We start from the raw sequence: 15,288 nt of genomic DNA on the forward strand, positions 1-15,288 counted from the left end.
AGATCTAAAAACACCTTGTTGGACTGTCCATGTGATGCTCGACTGCTGCTAATTGTGTGCTGAGGAACCTCTCTGCACATCAACACATCAGCCTGTACTGTAGACAGGGTGTACTCATGTCTGGTTTTTCAATTTTCATCATCACTGCACAGTTTTGGTGATTCATCATCTTCGTTCACAGGAGCTAATAATGGTCTTCTGCTGCTGTTGGCCACCGGGCCACACGCTGTTAATATTCAGCCCTACTTTATCTTCTGTGTAATTAATCATGAAGGAAGTTGAATCAGGGCGTCTTTCTCTCAATCCAGCCCTTGTGTACATCCTGTCATATATGTTGTTGTTTCATCTGGACTTTTCTCTCGCTCCCTCTTGTCTCTTTTCACTTAAAGCAATCAGATAAACATGCCAAAAATAAAGTATTTATATTCACTGCACCAATGACATCTTCCCACGTTGTGTTGTAGTTAATTATGAAAAACATTCTTGTCTTTTTTTAAGGGTTAAACTCTTAGCAGGTTTTCTAGTTGACAGTGTTTCATAAGAAGCTGTTCAGAGAAGCATATCATTTATGGCATTATTAGGGCTTATTGATTTTACATCCATTGTGTGTCAAAGTCTTGAATGTCTTAAAATCATTAGAATATGTACTGTATTTAAGTATTTACAACATTGGTACTCAACAGTAAGAGCTGCATAATATGAACAGAGCTAAAAAATTGTGCTGCCTTAAGAAGAGAGCATGAATATTGGAAAATCAGAAGAATCTATTTAACCAATATCCGTCATCCAGTTAATAATGAGCTTTTTCTTTGGCTTAACTGTCCCCACGGCTCTCTTCTCAAATGTAAATTAATGCCCCTGCCAGCATGAATGACACTCGTAACAAGACATAAATTAAGAAAGATAATATTCTGACTGGCCTGCGAATGAAGAAATCTGATTTCATTTAAAACAATGTTCTCCTGTGAAAAAATGGATTCAAGTATAAATCCAGATGGACCATGATGACCTGTTTAGTTTACCTCTCTGCATGGTAATTGCTGTTCCTTACCAAAGATAGAAAACAAATGCACAGTAAGTCTAATATCTAGTGAGGGTGTATCATGAAAAAGGCCGCATCAGCTTCGAGCAAACTCTGGATTTCATCATCAATATATTTTAATTGTGATTCAACAACAGTTAAGACTGTAATGCCCAATGTGTCATTATACACAAAATTATAACAAAATATTCTGCAGTGCAAACATAAATTCCGCGGCACATTTTAAAAAATGTTACACATACATACCATGTAAACTGAATCACATTCAGAAATGTTACAAACAAATCCAGAAGGCCCAGAGAGATGATATATATTGTGCTATTAGACTGAGAGGATAACTGTCGTGTAGAAATCTTGATGCATTATATTTTCTCCTTTTATTGTGGTAGATAACATATGAAGGCTTCGTCACACAGACACACCTATGATTGAGATACTCCCTTTATAATTTGCCCTTTCTGTATAGCTCTAGCTGTTTTTTTTTTACCATACCAGAGCGCCCCCTGCAGGATAGTGTTATTAAGGTTTACTGACTCTTCTGTATGGCTATTTAAAGATCTTCAGTTACTTATGATGGCGGTGGGAGAAAGTAAAAGCTCAACAACAGTTAAAGCAGTAAACTGCATATTGTCGGCTCTATAGTATTTTAACAGGAGGGGGGTTTCCAAGAATAACAAGACCTCTGATAGCGGCATTATAGAAAAGTCCCATGAGAGGAGATACAGCACAAAGGCATGTAAGACACTGACAGTGTCTTACATTACCTGCAAACAGTACGCCACTGATGGTGCATATAATTATCACGAGATGAGGTCCAGAGATGTAATGATTCAATTTAATAGAGTCCCACCTTCCAGCATAATCAGGAGTCATAAAAAGCTGTATTAGATATTTTTACAGTACATAATTAAAATATAAAAAAAGGAAAGTCAAACATTTGTACTTTAACAATTAAAGGCAGTTTTTGCAATATAAATGCACATCTATTACACATGTTTGCATCTCTCCTATCACACTATAAAATCTGGCAAAGCTATATTTGTGATCTACCTAAAAACTGAGAAAATAAAACTGTTATATGGTGGATGGACACAACCAATAAGAAGTGAGATGTGCCTATGAGTCCTCCTCCTCCTCCTCATAGTAGCGGTTTCTCTTGATGATATCCTCTGCACTCAGCTCCTCGGCATCACTTCCTTCTTTGTCCTCCTCCCAGAAGCCCACATCCTGGGAGGCGCGGTTCTGTTTTGGCTGTAAAGGTGGAGAAGGAGACGGCGAGATATCCGGGGAGATGCTTCTAACAGAGCTCTCTTCTGCCGCCATCTTGTCTGCTGCTGCCTCCCCTCTCTGTCCTTGTTCGTCTCTCTCTTCCAGTTGCTTGGGCAGAGTCTCCTCTGAGGTGGTCTCACTTGCTGCGTCTTCACTTAGTATTTGAGGTATCGTCTGCTCTTCCTTTTCCTGCTGTTTCACCTGCTGGCGCTCTGGCTTGTTTTCCTTGGGTGGTTCTTCGGATGGGTTTCGTTCCTCGAATGATGCTCTCCATTCCAGCAGGGATTTGAGAGGGCGCCGAGGTTCCCTGGGTCCCAGACCGGTTGCCGGGCTGGGTTTAGCTGCGATTGTAAAAGGCCGACTGCGCTCCTTCAGAGAAGAACTCCTCCTCAGGCTCTTCAGTTCAGCCCGATCTGAGCTTTGGAAGGACGATGGCACCTCTCCCTCCGGGGGCCACTTAGATCTCCAGGGTCGGCCTGAAGCAGCTCCCTCCGTGACTGGACTAAGTGCTGCTGTCCCAGAGTGGCCCTCACCAGCTGGGGGAGGCCATGCGATCCTCAGCCGGCGTTTCTCAGCTGGCCTCTCTGCAGACTGGGCTTTCTCCCCGGAGAGGCCATGTGTCTGCACACGTGTCTCCAGTAAGGCCGTCAGGTCTGTAACCTTAACCTGAGGGGATGTTTCCTCAGTCAGGGTTGGCTGGTTGTCTGAGATACTCTCAGCTGGACGCGTCACCTCTACTGGTCTCTCTTGTTCTTTTGGCTTCACCGCCTCCTCACCTTCCTCTCCATCGGCTCGAGGCTCCCAAAGCTCCTTGTGAGGCCGATGGCCAAAGCCCTCATCATAGTTGCCTTTAGCTTTAAACAGCTGGCTGAAATGGGGCTTGCAGTAGACGTTACCGTGCAGAGAGGCATAGTTCCCAAGACTAGAAATGGAGAGTAGCAAAGATAATATTTTGCAAATTTCCCTGTTCGTGGTTATTGAACAGACAGCCAGAGGTGATTTGAAGGTATTGCTTATATCAAAAGACATTATGAAAAATAAAAGAAAATTCAGGAAAAATGCGACAATGCATGACTAACCTGAGCTTTGCACTGCAGTGAACACAGCGGAAGCAACTCTTGTGGTAGACATGCTGAAGAGCCACCAGTCTCTCCAGCGGGTACACCGTCTTTAGACAAGCGATGCACGTCTCCTTCACCGGCGGGCAGAACTTCTAAACACACAATAATAGCCACATATATTCATAATCAACGAGGGTTGAAATTGGATTTCTTTTGATGATTAATGCATGTCTCCTGCTTGTTGTGATGACTGACTCACCCTGGGTGCTTTGGGTTGCTCGCTGCTCTCCCCTGAAACAAACAAAACACACAAACATGTTAGTCTCTTCTGTTTGATTTCACATTTTACATTACAAATAGCACTGTGTCAATAACATTAACGTTTGAATGTGTCCTTGGAGTATTCACTAAGACTCACCATTGCAGTCAGGTGCAGGAATGTGTTTCTGATTTACTGGTGCAGATGTTTTTGGGGCAGGCACCTCTGGAGTCAGACCCTAGAGGAAACACAAAGGCAAAGAAAAGAGGAAAACAAACACTTGTGTAAACTGGCTATTACATAATAAAGTGTTATGTATTTTCCCTGTTTCTGGTGCGGGTAGGAAGGAAGACATTAAAGAAAACGGAAGACAGCAAACAATGTACAGTAACATTAGTGGGTTGATCTGCAGAGAAAGACTCATCATTCACCAATACACAATGTTGCCTCCATTAATACTATATGCAAATATATGTACTTTTGGCTTATTAACAAATGTGGTCAGAGCTCAGTCATCTTAAAACCTGCTGCATGAGAACTGACAATTTTTAATAGTCTAAAGGTGTAAACAGTGTTATTTTCTAAATGTGGCTGGGCAAACTCTAGTAATCTGGGTAACACTGTGGTGATCGTTCGTACATGACTAAATCCCATACATGATCACTTCTATTTATTTACAACAATTATAGATTACTGGAGTTTTTTTTAATTCCCATTCCCATTTCTTAATATACAATACAATAAATAGTTCCATGTAAAAAAGATTGATTGTACTGCATGAACTCACAGAGCGTGTGGTGCTTTGTTTAGAAACAGCAGTCTGGAACTTGGCCATCTTCTCCCTCAGGGATGTCGACTCCAACACTCTGTCAGACACAGACGGACCTGAAGCAGAACAGATAATCACACTTAAAGCTTTGACTGTGGTGATTCTTCAGTAAACTCATACGCATTTCACTCAAACCACAAGTTCAAAAGTATTATTTATGATTCAGCTGTGGCACAAATTACTGTGTTCCCTGAAACAACAGTCCTCACCTACATACATCCATAACACTAAGGTTTGAAATAAATGTGTTTCATGGTAAAGATTAGGTTAATTCTGTGTATTGTATCACCTCCACTGATATGTACAAAACCTCACTTAATTATTCAAATTCGTGTTTGTGTGTGTGTGTGTTTGTGTGTGTGTGTGTGTGTGTGTGTGTGTGTGTGTGTGTGTGTGTGTGTGTGTGTGTGTGTGTGTGTGTGTGTGTTTGTCTTTACCTCCATGTTGGTCCATGTCTTCTGATGAAGTGCTGCGTAGTGTTGTCCTGCCACCCTGTAAGAGTAAAACAATTGGTGGACTCAGAGGTCCAGTTTACAAAACTTGTCCTATAAACTTACATTTGTTTATCTACAAATCTTTACTGACTTCCTGTCTTTCAGCCAAACAAATGTTACTATAAATCTTACATTCATCATAAAACACAAATGCTTTGTTTTTTTGTGAACATGTTTTAGCCAGAAAAGGTAATTGAAAAGTCTTTGAACATCACTGTAAAGATCACCATACTGCTGTGATGTGAAGGCCATAGGAGATGTTTTGATGTAATAAAGTGGACCTACATAGAAAATGTAATTATAGCATTGTCAACAAAGTTTACTTACTCCAGAAACGTACAGAATGGAGTTTTGCAGAAATAACACACAACATATAACAACAAATAGTTTGTGTGTGATTTAATTCTATGGGCTACTATTTTAGCCTCTGTCAAGTAGTTTAAAGGCCAGAGAAAGTCTGAAATTCAAATTATTTCTGAGACAAAGATTACTGGTAAGTTCCTGAAGTTTCACAGCCGGTATGTGAAGCACTGCCTGTCCTGTTTCCTATGCCTGCATGACACATGGATGTCAGACAGACAAATAACACATAGGAGACAGTCCTCAGTGTAAAATAGGTAGAAGATATGAGGTGATTGTGTTCTCAAATAATAAAAATATAAAACCCCAGATTTCCAAATTATCCTCCATGTTTCATGTCTTGTCCAGAACTATTCTTGTCAGATGTGCAGCGGCCTTTGACACAGCGTCATAAGGTCACCAAACTATAGGCTACATCTCAGCAACACTGCTCTAAAGACAGAAATGACAGGTATCTGCAGGGACAGCCACCAATATGCCTTTGGCCTGCAGTCCAGAGAGCTATTCCATTACACTTTACTAAAAGAATGAGCTTTGTGTGTGTGCGTGTGTGTGTGTGTGTGTGGGTGTGTGTGCATGCCCACGTGTCACCAACACTAATGAGTAAACCAGACAGTTTGTCTCAGCAGTTATTCTGTACACACAAGTGGAAAACAACTTTTGCCAATTAAAACAGCCATTTCTTCAGGTTGCTGCACTGGGACTGTGGAGTCCTGTTGTGCCACCATCTTCCTCAGCCACATAAATCCAACAACAACTGGATTATAAAACACTCACGCTTCAGTTAGATGAGGGCATGGGTGTATTAACCTGGAGTACTTGTGTTCACTGAAGAAGAAGATATTCTTTTCAGCCAGTATTGACAGAGTTAAGAGTCACAAAGCTCCTGGTCTAGCCTGTAAATGTTCACCAATAACTTTTACACTTCTTCTTTCCTCGTGGTGATGTAATGCTGTTAGTCATACTATTAAGAATTTCTAAAAGACTACAACTTCCATGGCAAGAGTGCAAGTTAAGTAAAATGTAAGGCACAAGAGGGTTGTGTTCCTTTTCACTTGCAGATTATGTGACGACGGCTACACATACACTAAACTTCACAATATGACATAAAAACTGGAAAAACCAAAACCTCAAACTGAAGCTGAGGACTGTTGGGAATCCAGAATTCACACTGTGCCTAACGGAAAGCGAGATAAAGACAGCTGCTCCTCAGAGGTGATCCTCTGAAGAATGAAACAGCCCTAGGTCAGGAATGTTCCTGCATTCCTCGGCGATGGAAGGTGAAGAGAGGAGGGCTTGTTGTTTTGGGCTCAGAGGGAGAGAGACACCCAGAGAGAGTGAAAGGGAAGGACAGAAAGGGGTGGGGGAGAAAATCCAGGTGGAACAAGACTACTTGAGAAAATACAGGGAACACAGAACACATCTGAAAATAAACTGAAATAAAAGGATATGAAAATCTTAAGACACATAACTATCCTTAGCACTGAGTATTTCTGCACTGTTAGTATGGTTGGATGGAAAAGTTATCATTATGGTCAGTAACAGGTGACTTCCTATCTCTCTTTTACATGTTTAAACTAATTACACAGTCCCAGATTCACAATAGAAATAATACTGCTAATGTTTGTGTTCTGTTTAGTTCAGTATCAGTTAGTTTGATTTGCTGTAAGGCTGAATATTTAGTCGACAAGCCTTGGACGTGGTTAAGAGTTCCTTCAAAGATGCAAATGAATTATGGTCGCATAAGCAGCTTCATGCTATGCAACATAGAGTTAGCCACATGTGAAAAACACTCTGCCCTTTTCTCAAAAGATTTACGGGGTCGACCAACAACAGTACAGTAAAATGGTTACAGTTAACGCCTGAGAAACACGGCCGGCTGTCAATAAAGAAGAGACGAAGAGCCTCATTCTTGAAGCACTCATATTGGATGTATGCACAAACTGAGAACTTTTTTGCCAGGTTTGTAGGTACTTAAATAATGTAATTAATAATTTATTGAGGGGTTGTCAGTGCTTGTTGAAGTGTTCATCACATTGTGTCTCAAATGTATTGTGTGTGTGTTCTTCTCCAGTGAAGCAGTCTATAACTACCTTGCCCACGGTGTCCTCTCCCCTCTCAAACTTCATCTTCAGGTTGTTCAGTGGCACTCTGGGTTTTTCATAGGAGGCACACGGGCTGGTTGGAACTTGCTCGTTGAGCTTTTCAGGTCTTTCACTGTGTGTCAGCTCATCCCTGTCCATCCCTCTCTGTTCGTCACCTTTGGACTCCTTTGGAGCAGCTGAGGGCTGTAGACTGGCTGTAAATTGACCTCCCTGAGCGGTCAGCAGGTCGGGGCTCTTTAATGGAAGACAGTTCTCGGTGATGGAAGTGGGCCTGGACAGAGCGGGAGGCCTGCAGCGAGAGCTGGACTGGCTAGGAGGTGGGACGGAAGAAGGCTTGTCCTGACCAAGGTTGCCTGCCTGCTCCCAGCGCTTCTTCAGAGCACTCAGGTTGGCTGACCGCAGGGAGGGTGCCGCACTCTCAGAAGTCTGTGAGGAAGAGAGGAAGAGATTAAAAGCAGTTTAAACAAACTTAAAGTGCAACAGTATAAAATCTTTTCTTCTTAGGCTGGTGTCTTTCTGTGTTCTGGCTGAATTATAAAAGTATTTCCATTTGGCAACAAAGCATATACAGTACTAAACATACAGCTTAAACCCCAATTCAGCACGATGGGATAAAGGAAATGCCGAAATCTGAACTGGGCTTCACTGACAGATGAGGTGAACAGCTGTTCAAGGCTGGTCCAGGAAATAGATGTTTTGCTGCGGCTGCTGACGGCAACGCTTGGCTCTAGACAGACACAGCAGCGCTGAGCATGCAGGCAGATTTTTTTTTTCAGCTGCCTTCCTTTCAACACGACAACTTTACCTTTCCCAAAAACCAATGAGGAGGGCTCTGTTCACCACTCAGCCATTCATGTCAACTAAACATGTCGAGCAGCACAACAGAACAACAGGAGGCTCACTACTGCCATGTGACCCCCGGGAACTTCCTTAATTATAAAAGAGGAACGACACGTAGAAGAAAGAGGAAGTGGACACGTGAATAAATCACCCTCATATAAGTAAACTAATCAGCTTATAAATCTTGCAAAAGCTTTTGTAGGCAAGCTTCCCAGCTGATGTCAGGTCAGAAGAAACATTTAAACACTACAAACTACAAATTAATTTTCAACTTCATTAGAGATGACAAACAAACAAAAACACACAATGAGTCCCCAAAAGACTACAGGAAAGATGAAATAAGAACATATGAATAAAAGAACTGAACAAAAAGGGACAACCACCCCTTCCCAAAGTGGACAAAAAACAGACACACAATTGCTGTCTTTGTGAGGCAAGTCCAGGGTGAACGGAAAGAACTGGACAGTGACAAGTTTGTTTCCGTTTTTTTAAGCAAAAAGAAAATAAAAAATAAAAAGAAACCTCTGTGAATGCGTTGGAGTGGCCAAACGAGGTGGACAACCAGACAGCAAGGAAAGTGAGAGTCCTGAGGTTGGTCCTTCTCTAAAGGTCAGTGTGCTGAGAGACAGCGAGAGGCAGAGCTCTCCCAGATGTTAGCAGCTAGACAAAATCTGCTCGTAACAGCAAGTCCAACCCACCAGGAAAGTGAATGGGAGCGAGAGAGAGAGAGAGAGAGAGACTCAGAATACCCAGGAAACCAGAGCAGGAAATGATACATTCAGGGAAAAGTTAACTCTTTGTTCACTGTGTCGAATTTGACATTTTTCCACTCACAAATGATTTCTGAAGATAATAGTACTAAAAATGTGTCTATGTGGCACTTATCTTCACAGAATGAACAAAGGGTTTTATAGGAGGCAAAATGGCACAAAAAACTGAATACAAGACAAGACAAGAAGAAAGGAAAACATCGGGACAATAAAAGAACCATTAAAAAAAATCATCACATGAAAGCAGGAATGAGTCACATTAGACTTTTACACAAACATTTAAACATTACTCAGAGCTCAGTTACTTGAGGTTGTTTCACTTGAGTCCAGATCAGGGCAGCGTCAGAAGAGACACACAATATCAAGCAAAACGCTTGCCATTTATCTCAGGGGCCATAGATTTTTGAGCTTCTAAAGTATATAAGCTAAACATGTTATGCTATAAAACTGACTAAAATAGGGAGTTTATTCCTTACTGAGGACACCAAACTAACCACATCCTGGAATGACAGACCACTGTACCGAACCCCAGCTCATGGTTTTTAATCACTGGTTTAATATGTGGCCGTAGAAGACCTCGTCTGCACTGACTCACATCCTGGGAGCTGGAAGACTGAGCCCAGTTATTAATTCCACTGTCCATGAGGTCCAACAGGTTCTGAGACCAGCTGCACCAGCTGATACCACCAGGGCCAATTTTGAGACCGTCAAGCCTGTTTGCAGATTCTAAGGTTGGAGGAACCCACGCCATGAAAAAAATTACTTCTCCAAAGTGATGACAGCTCTTAAAACTTCTGTGATGATAATTGTCCCTAACACCAATTTAATAAAATGAAAATATAAGTGAACACTGGGGACAAACATTTCTCTGACACTTATCACAATTATTTTTCATGTATCAATGTTAATGACATTTCAATCAGTAATTTACTCTAAAAATGACAATAATCACAGATGCCCTTTGCAAGTTACCAGAGCCCAAAGTGATGTCCAAAAACTCTACTAGTAAACTAATCAGCTTACAATCACATTAAATGCAGTAGATCATCACATTTGAGAAGCTGTAACCAAAAAATGTTTGGTATTTTTAACAGTTTTCTGTCATTTATCTATGTAATTCATTTAATGGATGTTTCATTGTCATGTAAGAAAAGTCCCCCCTTCCCCCAACTCCCCCTCTCACACACACACACACACACACACACACACACACACTCACACACACACACACACAGACAGATGGTCTTTTATGCTGCTCATTCAAACTTGCCTGAGACATATCAGGACACAAGTGTTATCCTCCAATATCTTAACTAGACTTCTGTATCCCTGTAATAGTGGCATCAGCTCATATCCATACATACCATTGGTTCCTGAAAATGATTACAAACTATGATGAATCACACTAAAATGTAAATTAATTTAAAAAGAATGAAACTGACAACCTGAACTCGTGGACAGAAATTTACCGCATGTAAGTAAGTTAAGTTGATTTCTCATGCAGTGCATTCATATCACACTTCTACAGGAATAGAAAAACAATGTTCCTGTCATTGTCATTACCAGACAGATCATTCAACAAAGACTACAGAAGCTAACAAGCTTTTAAAGCAGCTGGCTTACACACACACACACACACACACATACACACACACGGGTAAACAATCACCACATTTCCTACAGTACACCCACAGCAACATTACCTTATATTTCCTCATGGTATTAGCTGATCAGTTACTCAGTTAATCTCAGTCCTGCTTTGTTTATCAGTCTTTCACACTGACAAAGCAGCTAACCTACAGTTGGAACCACAGAGAGCATTGCGAGGGGATTACACTGTAGTAGGATTATGGGTTTGATAGCCTGCCCATCGCAACAAGTGGCCAATGAGAGGTCAGCTAAGACAAGACATTTGGCCCAGACAGTGTGTTGGCATGGTGAGTGTATGTGTGTGTGTGTGTGTGTGTGTGTGTGTGCACTCCTCATCTCAACACACAATAATTAGTTTAGCACCAGCAGCAGCTACTGAGCAAGCATGACACGCAGTAAACACACTTCATTTAATCATGTAGTCTGCTCGGCGAGGCTTATCAAAATGCTGTAAACAAGATGTATCATAGATTTATGACTGTGAATAACAATTCATCTTGTGAACTGTTTAATATAACATGTATGTGAGGAGCCTCAACTTGCACTTCTCTTTCATGTATCAGATTCAGGAACAGCTGTACACTACTATTTCATAAAACCCAAGTAATGTCTCTAAACTGAAATTAAATGTCTCCGGCATCCTGTTCAGAAATACTTACTCCTTTTTTCTTCTCTGCACTTGACTCCTCAGCAGCTCTCTGGTACCTGAGAGAGACAGAGACAACACTGACCTCTGGTGACTAAAAACAAAAATATAGACTTCCCTAAGTGTCATGGCATTTCTTCTTTCAAGAAGCAAGGCACTCAAAATCTTTATAGTTTTAAGGTGTAGTAAGTAAGTAAGGTGTTACTGACTTGGAGAAGCGTTCGGCAATGGCATTGTTTCTCCCTCGGCCGCTCAGTGACAGCTCCTTCGCAGTGACGCGCACAGACTGCGTCGCCCAGGACCGTCGGTTGAATGGACCACTTTCCATCTCTGGCAGCTTTCTGGATGCCTGAAATACAAACACAACCACCATTTCAATGTCCTGAAATATTATTGCTTCTTGTAGCCAGAAAATAAACTGCTCCACTCCATCCTCTTGTCTGCATTTGTTCACCAGTCTACCGTCTAAAAGTTGTGTGTTTTAGTCGATTGAGATGCTCCATGGCGCCATCAGACAAGATTTACATAAACAAAACAGCCTTGTTTTAAATGGATAAACAAGGCTAAAATCTAACTTGACATGTACAGACTGTTCGGAGTGTTGGTGCCAGAGTCCAGGTTTGAGCATGCAGAGGAAACTATCTGCTGTGTGAGATCACTGATTTGCAAGATGCTCTCCATCAGTTTACCTCTCATGATCACATCCACACTGCCTGACATACATACCAAGGAGCGCTCACACATATACAGTATGTGCTCATACAGTTATTCATGCAAACAAACAGGTCAACACGTCCAAACTTGCACTCCAATCTTGAGCCGCTTGACTGCGAGATAGAAACTTCAAACAGCTAACCTGAGAGTGAGCATGTTATCATTACGAGAGGATAACTTGCCAAGGGCAACGTTCACAGAGGACCAATCTTTCTTTAACTTCACTCGAACAAACCCACACTTAAATAAGTGCTGCAGACGGATGACGAGTCTCTGATACAGCTTCAGTGTCTGGAGAGATATCCTAATGTCAGGCCAGACAGTATGTTATAACCATGTATTGAAATCACCACTGTGCACAGCTGATAGACTCAACAATCACTTCTCTTACTGTCTGTTACTTCTCACTGAGGTGCAGCTCTTACATCACCACTCGGATGCAAAGCGACACCAGTGACAAGCAGCGTGAGGACTTTGGACTGAACTGAATTTCAACATAGGCCCGATTCGAAACACTCAAACACGGTCAAACGCAAATACACTTCTGGTTGTATTACCTACAGAATTACTGGTTTAGATCAATACAATGTGTCATTTTATATACAACATATTAACAATATGTAATCGTAGATAATTATATGTAATTACTTTAATTTGCTGTCAGGCTATTGTTTGTGTTTTGAGATGGGCAGAGGTGAACATTAACAAAAGAAACACCCAAGTTAGAAATAACACAATGACATAAAGGACAGTCCACTATTTTAATTAGGTTTCTTACATCTGAATCGCTTGGGGTTGTTTACTGTTTCTACAGGTTTTGAAGCCTGATGTGCAAGTTAGTTTACCTTGTCTTTAGATTAGTTGCCTGTTGTGCTGTGTATAGTTGCTATTGAATGGATACCTGGTTTTAAGCACAAAAATATTGTAACTTGATGGCTATGCTGAAAATATGATCCTCATTAGTCTCCTTTATATCCGGTTAGTCCTTTTGCAGGTTATCAGGGGGCTGGAGCCTATATTCCAGCATGCACTGGATGAAAGGCAGGGACACACCCTGGACAGGTCAGCAGCAGCCCGTCACAGGGACAACACAGGTGGGTGAGCACAGGTGAGCTTAGAGTTGCCAATCCACCTCTTTTGCATATCCTTCAACGGCTGAAGAAAGCCAGAGCAACTGAAGAAAACAGGGAGAGCATATGAACTCCCCTCAAAAACGACAAGTGTTGAGAATCAAACTTAAAGCTCTTCTTGCTATAAGTGCACAAAGAGAATAGCTGAGCTGAACAGAGGTGTCGTCTGAAAATCAATACACAGCAGGAAATGTTGCTGATTTAAATAAAGAATAGGGTGGGGTCATAGCGCGCTTTTCCTGTATCTGAAACAATCGTAATGCTTTATGTTCGTGTTACCTGGTTTGGAAGTCTGAGAGTAAAGAAACTGTTTTCACAGTATTGTATAAGAAGCTAATATTATAACATTTTAACTTTTAAGAATGTCATAAAACAAAAATTGTATAAACCACTATTTGTAAGTAACACATTCAAGTCCAACAGGTAATAGATAGATTTGCATTTACCTATAATTGTTTTAACTGACCTTTGTTAATGTCCCTTCCTCATAGGTCAGACATAAAAACTATACAGTTTTCTGTATCATTAATTAGCAAAAGAAAAAGAAAACTGTAAAGGTCTTCTACGCTTCATTATCACATCATAGCCAACAGTGTTTTTTGTCTGACAACCTGTGAATGTAATCTTTTATAAATTGCCACACTATCAGCTTCACATTGCACTGAAGGGCCCTTTGCTTTCATTCTTGACAGCTCCATGCCTCCTGGCATGATATCATCAATGTTATGTATTACTTACTAAATCTTAATTAATAAGAGGTAAGAAAGCCAACAGGATGTAAACAAAACCTTTACAAAGGTGGCTGTGTTTCAGCAGGGGGTGAGGTGCACTGCAGGTGGAGCCTTGAAACCACTGCAGGCTGCATCTGTGATATATGAGCTTTTGAAATCTGATAATCTAAACACCAGCATTTAGCTTCATCTCCATCACTTGTGAAAGGTGGTTAGTGGCCTTTAACCCTCATTTTAAGCCACATTCTCCTGAACAACAAGTAACCACAACACAGTCAGATACAGTATGACTCATAGGTTAAGGAGGAGCCCGCATTGCTTAACACATGATTGACTGAAGGCGCAATTATTTTTAAAAACACAGCACAAAATCTGTTGCTTATATGGAAATAATTGAGTTTGAACTGAAGAATCAGCACTGAGGCGATGTAATACACAGACATGACTTATGTTGAAGATTGGCAGCCTTGCTCTGAGGCCAACATGTTATTTGAAGAATTTTAATTTCAGGTGTTTAACACTGTAAGCGCGTGATAGAGTCTGTGACTTCTGGTAAAAAGTCAGACTATAATTACATATACAGTAAACATACTTATGTACTTTTATATATGATTTCGATACATGTACGTTATATTTAGAGCGAGAAGTATAAAGTGGCAACCTAACCCAACAGAGTCAGCAGCTGGACTGGTTTGGCACCGATTATCTCGAAAGACAGTGAGTTCTTTGAGAGCTAGACCGTGTACGTGCACGTGCGTAATTATAAAAATCAACGCCTAAATCTAAACACTCACAGACTCAAAGGCTTTACAAAGTACATAGGCTACTTTTGGTATTTTTACAAGAGTCCTGGCGAGATTTATTTATGTTATGCTTTGAGTTTTGTCTTACCTGTGCGAACTTCCGTCGAGTCACTCCTTTAGTGAAACCTTGAGACACCTGACACTTGCTACCGCCGCTGCGTCACCGCCCGGTGTGGACCGACAGAGGTGGAGTGAACACAAAGGTGTCATGGGAGTGGAAGAGCTAGGTCATGTGACTTCATACACCAATGACCTTGGGTATTGCATTACCCCTACCTGGTACATTTATGTGAGTGTGTGAACGCGGGGGTGTGCGTGGTTCGCCAACATACCACCCACCACAAATTCCTGAGGACACACAAGAGATACTCGCTCATTTTTCAAGCTAAGAGAAACATGGAGAAGGAAACGAAAGAAAGAAAGCAAGCAGACGTACGGAACAACTCAGGTTTCTTACAGTTGGGTTGACAGAGCAGCAATTGATTCCCCAGGGACTGACAATGCTGTGAGGTAGACTATGACAGATTTTGGTTGAACACTTATTTATTTAGGTTAAATTAAAAGAATGATTTGAGGAGCTTTATG

General features: G+C 41.2%; 1 protein-coding gene across 1 annotated transcript; it reads right to left on the reverse strand.

Moving 5' to 3' along the window:
- Positions 1-1,136: 1,136 nt before the first annotated feature.
- On the reverse strand, positions 1,137-14,861 carry LOC139283086 (LIM domain and actin-binding protein 1-like). Its single transcript, XM_070903034.1, has 10 exons — positions 14,792-14,861; positions 11,535-11,674; positions 11,339-11,384; positions 7,408-7,845; positions 4,898-4,952; positions 4,419-4,516; positions 3,791-3,869; positions 3,632-3,663; positions 3,391-3,524; positions 1,137-3,233 (listed from the first exon to the last, which is right to left on the reverse strand). The coding sequence occupies exons 2-10, from the start codon at positions 11,651-11,653 to the stop codon at positions 2,159-2,161; spliced, it is 2,076 nt and encodes a 691-aa protein (XP_070759135.1). The 5' UTR covers positions 11,654-11,674; positions 14,792-14,861; the 3' UTR covers positions 1,137-2,158.
- Positions 14,862-15,288: the final 427 nt, after the last annotated feature.

The sequence above is a fragment of the Enoplosus armatus genome, chromosome 3 (assembly GCF_043641665.1).
Source record: "Enoplosus armatus isolate fEnoArm2 chromosome 3, fEnoArm2.hap1, whole genome shotgun sequence".
In the NCBI taxonomy this organism is placed as follows: Eukaryota; Metazoa; Chordata; class Actinopteri; order Centrarchiformes; family Enoplosidae; genus Enoplosus; species Enoplosus armatus.